The sequence below is a fragment of the Cydia fagiglandana genome, chromosome 6 (assembly GCF_963556715.1).
Source record: "Cydia fagiglandana chromosome 6, ilCydFagi1.1, whole genome shotgun sequence".
NCBI classification, from domain to species: Eukaryota; Metazoa; Arthropoda; class Insecta; order Lepidoptera; family Tortricidae; genus Cydia; species Cydia fagiglandana.
In genome coordinates, this window is record NC_085937.1 from 11,376,979 (window position 1) to 11,394,247 (window position 17,269).

Consider the following 17,269-nt stretch of genomic DNA (forward strand, 5'->3'; position numbering starts at 1 on the left):
TTGCGTCGACGTTGCGTCGAGCAGCGGCCATAGAGTTGTAGACGCCGACGCTAGAAAGACGCTAGATGTGGCTAGACGCTAGCCTATTATTTCCAATCGAAGCTACATCTAAACCCATGTTGCCCAGATAAAAATAAACTTTTCTGTAAGACGATCTTCGTGGCAGAGTGTAGGTAGTCCATCATTTGGACTTTTTTGTTGATTTTTGACCAAATACTTGGTTTAGTTTGTTTGCTTGAGGCTCGAAACGTTAGTGCTGCCCATGACAAACCAATTAGTCGGTTAAAAATCAACCAATCTACGTGTTGGTTTCGGCTCCGCGCACGCCTCCCAATGGCCCGGAACATCATTGTTCCGTGACGGGAAAGACATAAATATTTAACGTTTCAAAATAGGCCTCAAAGTTTGTTAACTAGTAAGTACCAAAATATTGCTCGATGTTAACAAATTTCAAGGTCATAATGTCACTGCGTCCTGAACTCGGCGAACATCCATTATCGACCCTTAGCTGCGTGGACGTCAAGATAAACTTTTATTTCAGCCGTTGCATTGATATAAGCGTTCAAATAACAGAGCGCTAACTTTTTACAAATTCCATTCTATCAAAGTAAATTACGTTTAAAATTTCAAAGTATTAGATTGTGAGGCTTGAAAATGGTTGTTGTCTAGCCTCCAAAATAGACGTAGTTTGGTGGCAGTGACCTGGCCGCTCTCCCACTGCACTCCCCATCACTGGGATGGGGCCCTGGGCTACTCGTACACTCAGGCACCCTTCTGGCGCTAGGGTTGGTTAAGACTCGACTCCTTTGAGTCCTAGCTTCAAGACTTGACTCAGTTTTTCAGACTCTTATAACGAGTTCTTTTCAACTTGTTAGAGACCAGTCTTTTGTAGAGACTCGAGTCCTTTTTAGAGAACTCTTGATTTTTTTGTATGTACAAACAATTTCGAAATGCATTATCTTTATGTAAAATTTGTGGATTACTTACACAAATCATACAAATTTCTTGACATTTCTGGCCCACTTGCACCATTCCACTAACCCCGGGTTAATCGGTTAAACCTGGAGTTACCATGGTTACCAGTACAATTTGACACTGAGTTAACGGTTTTGCCACATAACCCCGGGTTAGTGGGATGGTGCAAGTGGGCCTTAAAATTGTTGACGGAATCTTTATTCGGAAGTTCGAGTCGTTTTGAGTTGCTCTTAAAAAAGGCTCAACTAAGGATTTAAAAGAGAGAAGTTTTTCAAGCGCCGAATCTCGTAAAATCGAGCCGAGTTCTTCAAATTCAGACTCAAAGAACTCGAGTTCCTACCAACACTATCTGGCGCTCAGCCTTTTTAAGCTAAATCGCCTGTTGATTCGTTCTAGGTAAATATATTGGGCATTATAATTTAATATTAAATACACCATAAGAAGGTTACTTTCATTTTTATGATGTAAAATAATATCTCAAAAATAAGGGTTTTATTAATTCCAAGATAAATTACTTAACTAAATTATTTATTACATTTAATTAAAAAAAAACTGTCCGCTTGAGCGTATTTTTTTTGAGCATTATCTAGAAATTCTAAGATGATCAAATATTCAACGATGACGTTACAAGTTAATCACAAATTCGTGTACTATCTCGCTTCTCGATATGGTCAAATTGAACCGACGTCCAAGCACATAGCTTCGTGATGTGGCTTCAATATATCTTGATCGTTATCAGTGTTATCATTGAGCGTGCCTTGGCGGTCATCGGGGATCGATCGCGTATTCAATATCACTGCCGTATGGGCCCCGAATGCGATAAAACAATACGATAAGTCAAGTTTCTGGTATTAACACTGACCGAATTTTCTTTGTTATGAAACATTTGAAGGTTGTCGTTTTCGCGATATGCTTTGTAAGTACCTATAGACAAAAATAGACAGTGAAACACGGGGCGATTCGGGAAATGAACGTTCCACGCCAAAAGGTACCTTATGGCGGCTGGCGCTTACGCTATAATTAACACCGCTCCAATATTCACCCGCGGCAATGGTGCCTTTTGTCGTGGAACGTCACATATCTTTACTATTTCATATCTAGTGCATCTCCAATTCATTTCCCAAATCGCGCCGATAGTCAGGAGCTTCCAAAAGAATTTATGGATATTTTTCTCAATAATTAAGCAATCGAAAAGAGTCAAACGAAGGGGTTTACCTATGGGCTATGGTTAATGTTCATCAAATGGTATAAAATATTTCCCCGAATCAAGATAGAAAATGGGGAATACGATTGTAGGTACAGAGAAGCGGTCGTCCACAATGTTCTTAATTCTTACCAGAAGGCATCTGCTTCCAAATCGGTCTTTTGGAGTGACGCGCAATTTGTACCAGTGCCGCCAGTGGAGTGTAGCCAGATATTTCTATGCCTTGGAACAGCATCTCCTCAAGTTACTCCTGATGGACTTGACACAGCTAGTGCACCTGAAAAACACAGCGTAAACGAACTATAAGAATAAGAACATTTAACCAGCATTTAATGGTCTTGGATAACATATTATAATTTTCAAACGAAGACATTTTTAAATAAAATAGGTAAAATATATTTTTATTTAGGTAGATAGTGTATTTTGAACAAGCCATACAATTTTTTGTTAGATTACAGTTACCTACTTAGTTACTTAGGTATGATGAGTATTGTGACTGGGAATTTATTTTTCTTAAATAATAATTTAATGAGTTTTGTATCTTTGATAGGCAAATAAATATAATGAGATAAATGAGGACTTTTTTCAGACTATTATATTTAAAAAAATGTAAATCTAAAATGTAGTAAGGTGTAATAACCGCAGGTCGAGAGTGCAGTGCACCCCAGCAAAGGTCAGAGTTAAGGTTAAAGTTGATGTCGGATGGGCGTTGCATCGGCGTCAGCGACGCTGGGCGGGCGGTGCAGGACACCTGAGGGTGAGATGAGGGCGGGCGGGGCGCGCGGGCGGCGGGGCGGGGGCGCACGCTGCAGATTCACTTTCGTCCGGCCGCGACCGCCTGCCAGTGAGAGAAAGTTGCCCGCGGCGAGCGGACGAGTCTCGCGTTCGCGGCGCTCGCTGCACGCACGCACGTTACGAGTACGCGCCCGGCGCCGGCAAGCAACATTCCCGCCCTTGCATTTGATGCTAAATAAATTTAAAAAATGTCTTCAGGACTCTTTGTGCGCATGAATTATTGATGAAGTATGTGTAGAAACTTTTTATGACTGTTTAAAAGTTTTAAGATAGAGACTTATTAGTATTAATAAAGGAACAATGCAGTGTTATCCGAAGATGTCGCCTAAGCGCGAGCCTATGGACAATGGTTACGAGCCGGAGATGCTGCCCGGCGTGAGAAGGTTGGAGCTGCCGGCGCCTCCTGGGAAGGAGTTCCGCGCGCCGGTTCTGATGCCGGCGCCCACGCACTCGGTGATCCAGTGCATGCGCCCGCCGCCGCCGCCGCCTCCGCCGCAGCCGAGGCTCCACAAGCCGCCGTCCTTTGAGGAACCTTCCAGCTCCATTCCCGATCTAGGTAAGTAGAGATCTACTACGATGTAACGCAATAAGGAAGTCACGTTGGACCTAGGTCAATAGGCACATGGTCGCAGACGAGTGGCAGACGTGTTACGCGCATTAACTGTCACTCATACTTGACACCATCACTTATAGATATAAGAAGTAAGTATAAGTACCTTCTAAGGCCCCAATTTCACATCGGTGACAGGTGCGACGAATTGTAAAATCACTGTTGCTGACGTCACAGGCATCCATGGGCTACGATTACCACTTACCATCGGGCGGGCCGTATTCCTGTTTGCCACCATCATTGTATTATTTAAAAAACTTTATTATATCGGAATAAAACAGATATTTCTCCTGCGAAGTTTCTGACAATTGTCAAAGATTTAGAAGAATTGTAGGTAATTCTTGACAGGTAATGAGTTATATGTCGGAATTTCGTGATAATTGTAGTGTTTCTTGTGACAATTGTCATAAACTTAGCAAGAGAAATATCTGTTTTTTTTCTGATATCATTAAGTTTTTTTTTAATAATACAATGATGGTGGCAAACAGGAATACGGCCCGCCCGATGGTAAGCGGTAACCGTAGCCCATGGATGCCTGTGACGTCAGCAACAGTGATTTTAGAATTCGTCGCACCTGTCACGTTGGTGAAACAGGGGCCTGAGCTATCACTATACTCACTAGTTTGTAAAAGTGGCAGAGTTCATACAAATTCAGCCTTACTGATTTTGGAGATGTTATTAATATGAGTGGTTAGTTAAAATTATTATTTCAATAAAAGTTATTACATCAATGTCCTAAGGGCAGATTCTTCATTATAAGTTATATTTTTTTGACAAAATAATTAATTTGAGGTTTGTGATCTAAATCATCAATCTAATCTAATCCAATTTTTTTGATGACCCGGGGGGAATTTGGCCATGCTACTAGGCCAAGGGCCCGTGACCTACAGATGATGTCTGTGCTGTGATGAATCATATGCACAAAAGCCAAATCTGAAAAAAAAAATTCGTCGTTTCGGTTACATTAACCCCTATTTCCAAGATAGACTTTTACGCGCATTTTTGCGTAGTCTTTGATTCATGAGGTCAATTCAGGTCCCAATAGCAATTCCACCAATTTTATTAGTCAGCGGAACAGCGCGTGAAATTAGGTTCATGGATATGGGCCATAATCGATCCTTTTTTTATTGCGCGTTTTATATAGACTCAAATTTTAAATATAAAAAAAAACAATTGGGAATCCACCAAGTATCAATTCGTCTAACCAATAAAAAAAAACAAATATTGCCTTTGTATGAATGGTTTATAGTATTTTATAGTGGATTAAATCATAAATAGAGCACGTCAACATCTAACCGCCAATTCTCTGACGTGTTAGACGATTGTATACCTATTTCAGGACTTCCCGCCGAGCGCAGAGGCTTCTCCTGAACACTAGGTCACCGTTTCAGGGTCACTATCATACGCACATAATAGGAACAATTTTACTCTGCCTTGACTGAGGATTTATACTTCCTGCTTCGGAAAATTGTAACAACGCGTCAACAGCTAACAGTGATTTCCGGGTGATGACGCGTTACGAAGGTCGTATTTATCAAACCACATAGTATTGTTGCAAGTTGCAATGCATCGGCAATATACCATAGAAATATTGCAGTTATGAGCACTGATGCATATATTACATTTACACGACTTACAAAGTTACAAATAATTAAATTAGTCTTTGACTGTTCATGACGTAAACAAAAATACGGACATGATAAGTAGGTAGGTACTCGTACATATTTTATATCTGTCGAATGATAAAATGCAGAAATCTTTAATAGTTTGACAGCAGACCACGCCATTTAATGAAATAGAGCAGATTTATACGAACGCGTTCATTAAAATCTTAATTTAAGACAATACGTCTTGATATCGATAATCTCTAGAAACACCCGAATGCTTTCATAATACATTATATATAACACACGTGACCTACCTGTTGAAAATAATCCTGTTAACTTTATTTTCGCGGACGGCAAGATTAGATAAATATGGCAAGGTTACATGCGACGTGTGGTGATGACGCGTCGGTGTCATTGAGGTCAATGTGACATTGGGCAAAATAATAATCTGTGCTTATCTGACAATGTCAGCGGCGCGGGCGCAGCGCAGGTGCGCGACCCCTGCACCCTGCTTGTTTGCGAGCCCTGCATGTCACCGTATCATTGTTTTGACACTAAGTTGTCCGCTGAGTCACGTGCCATTTGATTGAGTACCACCAACTACATATATGGATCAAAATGACCGACCTGCATCGTACCGCTAGCGTATCGTGTTTCGGTACATATCCGTCTAGCTCTTATGTTTTGGCTAATATAAATAACTGCCCGATTCGAATTTTAAGATACGTTAATTAATAGATCAAGAAACGATATGGATTAGATGTGTCAGTGTCAAAAGTGACGTTTTTGTTTGAAAAAATGTCTCATTTGACACTGACCTATCTAATTCTTATCGTTTGTAGAGCTATATTAATTGACGTATCTTAAAGTTCGAATCTGACCGTAAGTGACAATTGAATGCTTTATAATATTACCCTTATAAGACAAATGGCGGTATTGAATTTAAATGATTTAGAAAGGTAATTTTCAAATGCAGAGTTTAAAGTAAGTCCTGTATGCATATTTTTGTGATACAGCATTTAACTTACAGGGGCGGAAAAGTAGAGCAAAAACCCATAAACCAAAATAATGAAATGAATTGATTATGCAAGATTAGTAGGTAAACTTTAGTTAAATCTATTTACATTTTCTGCGATGAGCGGAACTATTGTACATATAATGAAATGAGCCGAATAAAATACGTAAATTTCCATAACATTGTTATGTTCCACGTGGAGAATTACGGTAGGTAACTAGGTATAAATACGTTTTTTTTTAATAAAAAAAATATCGTGTGCCCTCACTAAGGACACATAAGCACGTAATTAAAATTTGCAACCTAATTTTACCTTGATGTTCGGAATGTGATACAGATTATCAGATAAGGTTTTATTGATTCTAGCGTGGCCATGGACTCGCTATTTGCCAAAATTGCGTTTCCAAACTCATACACATCCTTATCAGAGTAATTTTCGCTTATGTAAGGACAAGGACACGAATATGTATACGTTTCAACATAATTCTCCATAGTAAATATTATTTATATGTATATGTGTTATCATTATCATAGTAACCTTCACTACCTTCAGTAAGAGCAAATTACTTCCTACTGATACGCGATACATGATTATGTTTCAAGCTAACTGACTATTTACTAACGTATATAATCGCTTTTGCTCTTCCTGATAGCTAGGTATTTATAATAATAGCTAATATTATATAGATGCAGATAACCTATGTTTGGCATAGGTATTATCTTCAAGTTCATGTTAGAGTTTGTGCAGGTATTTTGTCTCAGTAGGTTGTCTTTGGTAAAAGGGGTTTTAAAAAAATAAGTCTAAAGTATTTATTAGCTCATGGGAACTTACGGCCATTAAACAACTTAAACCATGGAAATCCCTGAAAAAGTTATAAAAAAAATAGTGACGTTTTATGTGTGTTAGTAGCAACCAGCAACTGATTTTCATCTACATACATGCCAAACGTTCTAATTATTTTATTACATATTGTCGACTCGGAAAACAATGTTAAGATGGCTCTATCGAGGTGCGAATAAACTAGTCAAGCCAGTACTAGTGCACATAATGGACGATTGAGTACAGGGAAGTGCTCGTAGCAACCTTGGCGGAGGTCACGGCGCGTCACTCGCGACACATAAATTGTTTCATAACATACCTAATCTACTTATAACTATTGATGTGGATGAAATTAAGTGTTTCTCAGGAAGCGACACTTCTCCAACTTGTTTGGTCCCTGAAAGACTTTTAACCGTTGGTATGGAAACAAGTGAAATTCGGAAAGGTCTATCCATTGCCCCCCTTGCCCGCTCACCCCCTGACGGAGGTCAGGGCCGTTCGTTGTATATTTTCGGAACACGTGTCTGATCTGACGCTCTCAATTATAATAAATTAAAAAAAATAGTGAGGTTTTTGGATTCATTCAGCATGATTGATGATACATTATTATTAGAACGTCAAATATTTGATTTGTTGGGTATCCTTCGTCTTTCTAATAGGTATATAACATACCTAATAATGCATTTTTTACCTACCTAACAATCTCAAATAAAATACGAGCAGGAGCTGCATGTATGCCCGGAAAAGAAATGCAAGCAGATTCATACTGATCAAGACTAATAGAAATAAAAACGGGGAGGCGTATTTCAATTGATTTGACATCAGGGCATCTCGCATTTTTATAAATTGATGCAATCAAGATCATATTTTTTAATTGGGAATACGCCTCTATGCCTTCTGTGATTTATATCTCTCTATCGTCTCACCATGAGATTTGCGCAGTAGGTAATCGTGAAGTACATACGGATGAAACTCAATGATGATGTACCTATTTTATATATAGTATTTATATGGAGAACAACTAGGTATGTAGGTATTTACCTACTTCTTTTCAACGTGAAAAACGTAATGATTCGTAGCGAAGGTCGTTGATAAGAAATCCGCAATGTAACATTGCTTTATGCTATTGCTTTTACGCAATGAAAATCATAACAAAGGCAAAATATGTAGCCTTACACAGATGAGAATTGAAAAGACTTCAGCGACAGCAAAAAACATTGTTTAGGGCAAATTTAGTTACAATTCAGGTACTTAATTATCTCGTTAGGTTAGAAGCTAAATTTGATTTTTTTACTTATTTTTTAAATGTTAATATATTTTCCTTTTTTATTGTGGGACGTGTACCTACCACATTATTAAAATCTATAAATTGTAAATACAGATGACAATCACAATGAAAAAACTACTATGAACAACTTACTACCTACTACTATAATTATGATAAGAAATCAGAAGTATATATAATACAAGTAAAGGCAACTAAGTACAATAAAAATATTGACTTTACAGCCCTCAACACGTTCACAGCCAATTTTCATAGCGCTACGCTCGTAGCATATCCCAGCGTTTTCCCGCTTTGTAGAGCAAAGCGACTACGAATAGAGAACCCGCCGAGCGGGTTCCCGGCATTCAATGTGTTAACTTTGGCGATATTCACATGCTAAAATCTCTTCACTGTATGACCCAGGTATGTCTTAAAGATATTTGACAGATTACTTCTAAATTATGCATCGTATAACAACAACGTTTTTCCAGGACATTTCCACTGTATCTGCTCCATATCGGAAGCAATTACGGCGGAGATGTGTCCATGACCCTCCGCGACAGCGCAGAACTCGCGTTGCCATGGTCACGGGCGATCGATGGCTCCCGGGTGCATTCGGGACCTTGAGCCTTGAACGCGAGCAGGTTGAAGGCTAGCACCTTCACATTTAGAGGTCTAGCCCGGGCAGCGTCTGCTCTAACATACAGCTAACTAGGATTATTTATTGCTAGCGGAAAATGGGCGGCGTTATGAGCAATACATTTTGGGATAAATTATTAATTTGTTATCTAATATTGTTGTTACAATTTTTTTATCCGATGTGTTTTTTTATACCACGTAGATCTTAAGCCTTACAACTCAAAACCCTTCACCCTAAAAACATAAAACTTTTGAAAGAAACGTAATTGGGCTTCGAATAGGAAAAAGTGTGGGTAAGGGATTCTCTCCCAGTCAACAATTTTTACACTGCACGTATTTGATGTGTGATATCAATTTTTTACGTAATTCATTTATACACATTGATATAGGTACCTAATAAATTATGCTGAATATGCTAATTTACGTTAACGAACGTTCTTATAGGAACGCTTAGGATTTATACACATTGCAATTGAAATATTTAATTTGCCAAAATACTAGACTTCTTTTTGCAATTCGTACAATAAAAAAAAAATTAATAAAACAAACACAAGTTTTGCAAACATTTGGCACATGATACTGACATGGTATCATAACCATGGATAATCAAAGTTTCCCATGGACGGTTTCGATTTCAGAGGTGCCCGTTTTTGATTTTAAAGTAGTACTTATAATTACTCGATAGACATGAAGATAAATGTACATTATATTGTTTTATATATTTTACGGCCAGACGTTCAAATCTTACTTCTAAGACATAAGTTCCATTACCGATGTATCGTTAGGTATACCTACTACTAAATATTTTAAGCGTCACTCTAACGAGAACAAATTAAAAAAGAATAGGACTAATAAAAGCATGACTTCATTTGTTTTTTTCCATAAACCACCACGCAATTTAGCAATGGCTGACAAGTTCTCATCATTGTTTATTCGAAGCGTGTCAATGGCCGCGGGTGTAAAAAAAGGCCCCTAAATATGGTGGCTCTCGGAGGGAGCTAGCCCACGCTTCGGCCTCGCACGTGAGCACCCAAGACTCAGACTAAGACACTTGTGATGCTAGGACATTATAGACTAGTATATCTACAACAAGCATTATCTATCAACCACCAACAAAATTTAGATAGGAGGCTGATTCTGATTAACATTTTGTTTAAGTTCAAATTTGTTACGATACGACTCGTACGACCAATAAACCTAAAGTTTTAACATTTTAGTAACACGCTAGATTTAAGTACATACTCTAAATTCGTACGGTTGCGTGCTGTTTTTAATAAATAGGTACTTTCTAGAATAATTTTGCATGCCAGTTTCTGGTGGAATGTGTGTGACCACGATATATTTTTTATAACATCTTTTGAACCACATTTTAAAGCGAAATAAAGATATTATTTTTGTTTATATTTGAAAGTTTACTTACCATTTTTGCTGGGTCGAGTAAATTCGGGGGTAAGCGGTAGGTATTAAGGTGGCCACTGACGAGCCTTCCAACAGTCCAAATAGCGTGGCTGCAATCCAAAATCGGTCCGTGAATGTCAAAAACGTACAATGTTGAATATTAGGATCCAAATGGACGGCCATTTGGATGAATCCATTGTAACGGCATCCATTTGGAAGGCTCGTCAGTGGCTTGCTTTAGGATGCTCGAGGAAAAATTGTTTTGTAAGTAGGTACAGTTCTTGAAGACTTAAAATTTAGGTTGGTAACTTTACCGACACAATAAACTTTGAGACTGTGAAACCTATTAAACATATAAGTTTTTAAATCCACATTTTAATTTCTATGGGTTTGACCTCGATATAAATAAAGGTTTACATGCCGTGATTCAGCTAACACGGTGATTTGAAGTCATAGTCACGTGTATACGAGTAAGTGACAAAGATTTTGTCTGAGTAGTTGGAGTAGGTAACATATAAATAAGCTAGATCATGCCTACAAGCTTTGTCCGAGACAAACATGAACATTGTACAAGAATCTTTACGCGTACAGAATTATTTGTTTTATGTTATTTTATATTGTAGAAACCTAATAATTTAAAGAAAGGGATAATATTTTTTAAAAACAAATTCTGATGGCAATTGCGATAAATCGGCATGAGACAAACCTATGAAATATGATTAAAAATATTTTCATTTACTTTTGTGTCGTGATTTTACAATTTTAAATGGTTAATTTACTTAGTCTTTTATTAATTGTTATTACATTCTTACTTTTAAAAATAACCTATGTTACAAAACAGTAAATGTTCGCAAATTATTAGGTACCTAATCGTAAATCGTTAATGTGATATGTATGTACTGTACATGCTTAGGCTGTACATGTGTGATGTGCATTCGTAAATATTTATTTTTAAATTAAATAAATGCATAATCATTTATTTTATTTCAAATGGTTAAATAAAATAAGTGATAGTTATAAGATAGCATACATTCATTAAAATGATTTGCCTTGAGATATATAGATTTATACTGCTTACCTTCATTTGCTAAATATTTACATTAATCTTACCGAATGATTTATGTAAAATTATGTCACTAATAGACATTTAAAATAACTGTCATTAAGAGAAAATTAACTAAGATATAAACTTGAGTGTATTATACTGTAGGTAAGTAATTGGGCGCTTGTTACTAGAAATATAAATTTATACTGCTTACCTACACTTGCTAAATATTTACTTTATTTTACCGAATGATTTACGTAAAATTATGTCACTACTTTTAAAATTAAAATACATACATATACATTTAAAATAACTGTCATTAAGAGAAAATTAACTAAGATATAAACTTGAGCGCTTACATATTATGTATACTGTAGGAGTAGGTAAGTATGAAGGTACTTAATTGTGCGCTTGTTACTAGCGATCTCACTGTGTCAGATGTATAATTGACAACCGGCTAAGTGCCTGCATGAAGTGTGTAAATCAAACAATGTTGAAGCGAAACCGCATTGCAAAAAGAGCGTGTGTTCACTTAATTGTGTCTTGACTCTAGAGCTTCACGCTTCCATGATATCTGATTTACATTGTCCGACCTTGACCGAAGAACCTTTAGACGTCAGCGACTCTGGCAAGGAATAAAATCACGTAGCCACCAAAACTTAGGCCGAGTTGACGGCACTCGTTTTATTATGCACGCGGCCATAAAGAGAGTGATTTGCAAACAATGCACGCTCAGCCAAGTCCTTTTCACAGTGCGATAGTTCTAGGACCAGTAAAGGGTTGTGTGGTAAACGAACCTTCGTCACCAGGAGTGCAGAGCGCGCGAGGTGGCCGTCGTTCAGATGCCCTTGCCGCGTCACGACGCTGCACCGCGGTCGGGTCAATGCACAGAATACCAACCCACACAGACATAATGTGGGAATGCAACGCTTATTTTATTAACTTAGTTTAGTTTTCTTGTAATAGAAAATTAAATAAGCATCGCTGTTGTAGTTAATGAACAAACACACAACGTACAGTGAATTACGTAGGTTTTTGAATTAATTTAATGACTGAGTACATAAACGTTTTTTTACCTCACCGTTATATTATACACGTGTGCCAAAACTGCTCTTGCTTGATTGCGCCGCGTTTTTAACTACAATATACCTAATTAAACTAAAAAACAACTCAAAAGAACAACTCCACAAGTTTAGTCTGAATAAGCATTTTGTTACTTGTTAGGGCACATTTTATTTTTAACCAACTAACATGACTTTCCAAACATCAAGGTCTTGCAAACGGCAGGTCGTCGTCCCAAGAGGTCAAATGAAAGAGAAACGTTTAATAATTTCACAGGATACCAGCCCGCTTCGAGGTACGTACTTACATAGGTACTTTGAGGAACCCAAAAATATGCACTATACTTGCGTGTTTTATTTTCGTTTTATTTCGGGGGACATGTCACAAAGTAGGAGATGAACAGAAACTTCGTAGAAAAACAAATCGAAATTTTTATTGAACCGGCGATCCGCGATTTGGATAACTAAATAAAAATAACCAAAAGTTACTTTTTGTCTACATTATGCAATTTAATTGATTTTTTAACCTACATTTTTGTTATTTGTTTATTAATTATTTTGAATATTTGATAAGGCAGTAGGTAAATTGAAATAGAATACAATTTAAAAGTTCCCTGTAAAAGTTTATTATAAACAAAACTTTAAATTTATTGTATAAAGTATTATCACTACTTAAAAAAAACACAAATCGAAATAAGATTATAATTGTTCTTTACGACATTAATGCGAAAAATAGGAAATTCGCAACAAGAGGCGAATTATAACGCACAACCAAAGGAATTGTTTTAAATATGGGATGAACCTACGATATCAAAGATATCCTTGACAGAGGACTATCAATACACAACGCCACTGTTCACCACTAAAAAGCTAAATCAAACAGCAGCTCAGACACATTCAACCAATGGAAAATGCGTAACCACAAACACGTGCAATTTCAACGTCAGAAACGCATTAGCAACATGCACAGAATGCAGCCATCCCTCTTACACTCACTATTCACAGATATGTCTCTCGAAGTGCATGTGATTGCAGCGCGTCAATTTCTTGGCACATTCAATCTCTTCGACGGTTCAGTCGCCCTGGTAGTTCTAAAGTGAAACTAACAGTTCATGATTACTGTTTGATCAAACACGTCACTCAACTGCAAGTTTCCCTGAGCTATTTTTTTATAACTTTTATAACGCCACAGGTACCAATTATGTTGTATGTAGTAATCAAATACATCTACTTTCAATTATTTAAGTGATATATTAGACTTTTTATATAAAGATGTTTAATGGTAAAGACCTGGCCGCGTAGCCAAGATGCCAATCGCTTACGCTCCGTAGCGATCGAAACGCAACTGTCACTGTCGCACTAATATGGAAGAGTGATAGAGAGACATAAAGCTTTTCGTTGTCGAAGCGATAGCGATTGTAACCTTGGCTAGGCCGGCAGTTCTTATTAAAATTAGAAAACTTGAAAAAGTTAATTGTTTTGCAAGGGGACGAAGTTGTCTTTTAAGTATATTGATGATATTGATACCCGGGCAAGCGAAAGATTCCAAAATTGAGCCACTAGCGTAGCGAAAAGTGGAATCTTGAGAGTTGCGAGAACAAATTTTGACACAGAGTGAAACAAAAAAAATTTCATCACGCCAGCTGGCGTGATAAGAAAGTTGCATTTTATCGACATGTGTGGCAAAGGAATCAAATGCAAATATTGAGTAGTTCCCATATGTAAGCTGGTAGAATTGACTTTGAAATTATGATTTTAATGATAAATATTTAATAACATTAATTTCGAATGAATTTTGTTCGATTTTGTTTGATATTTTACAGCTAGAATGTTCCTTGCATTGGTGTAGTGAAATTTTTTGTGTTTCACTCGGGGCCAAAATTTGTTTAACCCTCGTGCGTTGAAACCCTCGCAACGCTCAAGATTCCACTTTTCGAAGAATATTTCGGTTGCTCGGGTTTTAACTTTGTCCCCTTGTAAATCAAATAGCTATTTCAGCGTTAAGTACATAACACAGCTACTTTTTTATTGTAGGGCCAAAGTGATTATGATTAAAGTTAAATTATAAACCGTAGTTAATTATATATTTTTATTTGTTTCTGTGTAGTATTGCACTGAGTAGTTATGATGTTTATTGTATTCATATAAATGCCAAATTTATAAATGATACTTATTCGAAGATAATGTTAGTAAACATCGCTGACGTCGCGTATCGGGGTGGCTCCGTGCCACGCGCGCCGGGCCGCTCGCTTGAAATGCAGTTCACTTCAGTGCAACTGAGTACTAGGGCATCATAACACTTAAGAGCATTGTATGCACTTTTACTACACTACACACCTATAGTTAGGCATTGATACATTCTGTTTGAGAAACAACGATATGAGTGCTGTATATTTATTATGATAAACAGTCAGTCGTGCTTCAGATATAAATAGGACTATGAGGACTAAAACGTTTTTAATTTGTAATATTTAGGTATTTTTTTTAACGACAACAATATACCTAAATTACTCAACACATAATATATTTACAATATTAATAACAAACTTAGAATAAAAAGTAACCTAAAATTACTTAACTTCTATTTTTACATTTACACGGATGATTAAAAGTTTTTAAAGCAAAACCAATGCTTTAAGCCTCGATTTTCAATTAACTTAATAAAAAACCCTTAGAGTTTTTATTTTTTGCGTGTCTTTTTTATCAGACGCCAATTAACATGTTCTCAAAATTACTAGGTTTTTTTATCGATTTATATTTGATTTATTAAAAACAATAAAAAAAAAACTTAGTTTACTACAACTATGTATAAACAACCAATAAAAATACAACACAAAATGTAAAATTAATTAATCAAACGTACTTATCCTATTACAATTCTACTAGAAGAAGATTAGGTAGGTATATTTCAAGAATACAAATGTAAAATAAGTTCTGATACTTATTTTAGTTGTGATACTGGCCAATTATCTTATGACTGATGAATCAGTGATGCTGACGTTTGATAGTATAAAAAGTATATGTAGGTTATTTTCGTTAGCGCATAATTGTTATGAGAAAAGACTACTGCTCCCGATTGTTAGCAGATACACTAACTGATCAATTTGATCGAGTCATAACATTCACTTATAAAAATATTTTTCGTTACTCCCATTGATCCATATAGCATAATGGTGATTGAGATGAGTTTCAATTAAGAAAGCGTGAGAGTTACACTGCCCAATTAAATAAACAACAGTATTGAAATGTGTAGTAGTATCTTGTTGATGGTGATCATTTGTAAATTAAAAACATACCTACTTTTATTTACATTGTAAAATCAAGGACAGATAAAGTTTAAATCACTCAGAAAAGAAGGTACCTACTGTGTACAGATAGAGCACTCGTTTGAACCCCGGGCTATGATCTTAATCATAGATCCCGGGTCGCATGGACGGATGAACAAAACATTATTAAGAAACTGGACTTATTCTAATGAGCCTCTCTGAACTCCTAAACTGTTGCCTACGCATTTTTTTGGGATTAGATAGCCAAGTAGACTTTGGAGTTATTAATCAGAAGCCGGATAAAATGCAACGCAAACGATAAGTTTAAGAAAGTAAACGATTTAAAGAATGTTATCGACATAATTGCACGTTAGTGACTTCCAAAAGTTTTAGTTTTCCAACACCTTCTACCTCTTACGTTTCGTTACGTTACGTCTTTACGTTTGTTTAACATACCAATTAATTTATTTTTCTCAAGTACTACCTCAGCATACTAATTTAACAGTATAACTATGCCTGTAACCCTTAAATTACTTTCATAATTTGCAATAGAACAAGCGCTCTCCCTTTTAGTTTCCACGCGAGGCGATTACGCGGCGCAAGCGCGGTGATCTCAGATGTAATAGGCGTTGATTTCTAAGCGAAGGTGAGGTGCACGCGCATTGCGCGCAGTTCAAGTTTAGCTGCGCTTGCCAATGTAAAGTCTACTACACACTGCAGCATCGCATAAATTGTTTAGCAGATAACTATTAATTAATTAGTTATAAATGTATTTACTGTATTCAGTGTAGGAGTCCGTGCCTTCTGATATTCTTTAGGATTAACATGTACAGTCACCTGCAATAATATGTTACTCTTCGAAGGCCGCAAAAATATGTGACATGCTCTTATGTCTTTACAAATAAGATCGTGTCAAATATTTTTGCGGCCTTCGTTGTGTAACATATTATTGCAGGTGACTGTACATAAAACCTATGGCTATAATTGTATATTCAGCTGTTAGCTGTATATTATATGTTCGGTTGTTCCTCGTAGCATTTTTTTATGCGTTTATGTAAGTATAATGCTTAATTTTAACTTTATTCAACAATTTATACAGAACTGCAGCTTCTGACCAAGAGCATTTACTATCACAAATTGCACCTCCCGGCATTTAATTTTATATAAAGGCCAACTTAAATAAATTGCTTTTTTCTGGCGTGCATCATTAAAAGCAAGATCTAACGGACGTCTAGCTCTCATCAATGCACTACATCGTAGACTTGCCCTAAGCCAGGGATCGTTGGACTTCTAACGCCCTGCGCCGGGGCAACGAACGCGCGCAGCTGCCCGGGAAATAGATCCCGTCCCGACTATTTCAGAGCACGCTTAGATACTGCCCCTGCATTGCTTTGTGCATTTCACAAATACCTGTAATGTGAGAGACCTAAGAATGGATGAATATGGAAGCCAAAAAGGGGTAAATCTTGTTAAAGGTTCGCCTTTCTTTCAAGGATTACAAATAAGGACAACTTAGTAATTACACTTACAAATAAGTATACTTAGATGTTACGATTTTTTGTTTCTCTAA

General features: G+C 36.8%; 1 protein-coding gene across 1 annotated transcript in view; it reads left to right on the plus strand.

The window, feature by feature from the left end:
• The first annotated feature begins 3,032 nt into the window (after positions 1-3,032).
• The window catches only part of LOC134665237 (ecdysone-inducible protein E75), a 132,913-nt gene continuing 118,676 nt past the window's right edge, over positions 3,033-17,269 (plus strand). The window contains exon 1 of the mRNA XM_063522117.1: positions 3,033-3,530. Coding sequence (XP_063378187.1) covers positions 3,275-3,530 — 256 coding nt within the window. The 5' untranslated portion in view covers positions 3,033-3,274. The remainder of the gene's footprint in view (positions 3,531-17,269) is intronic.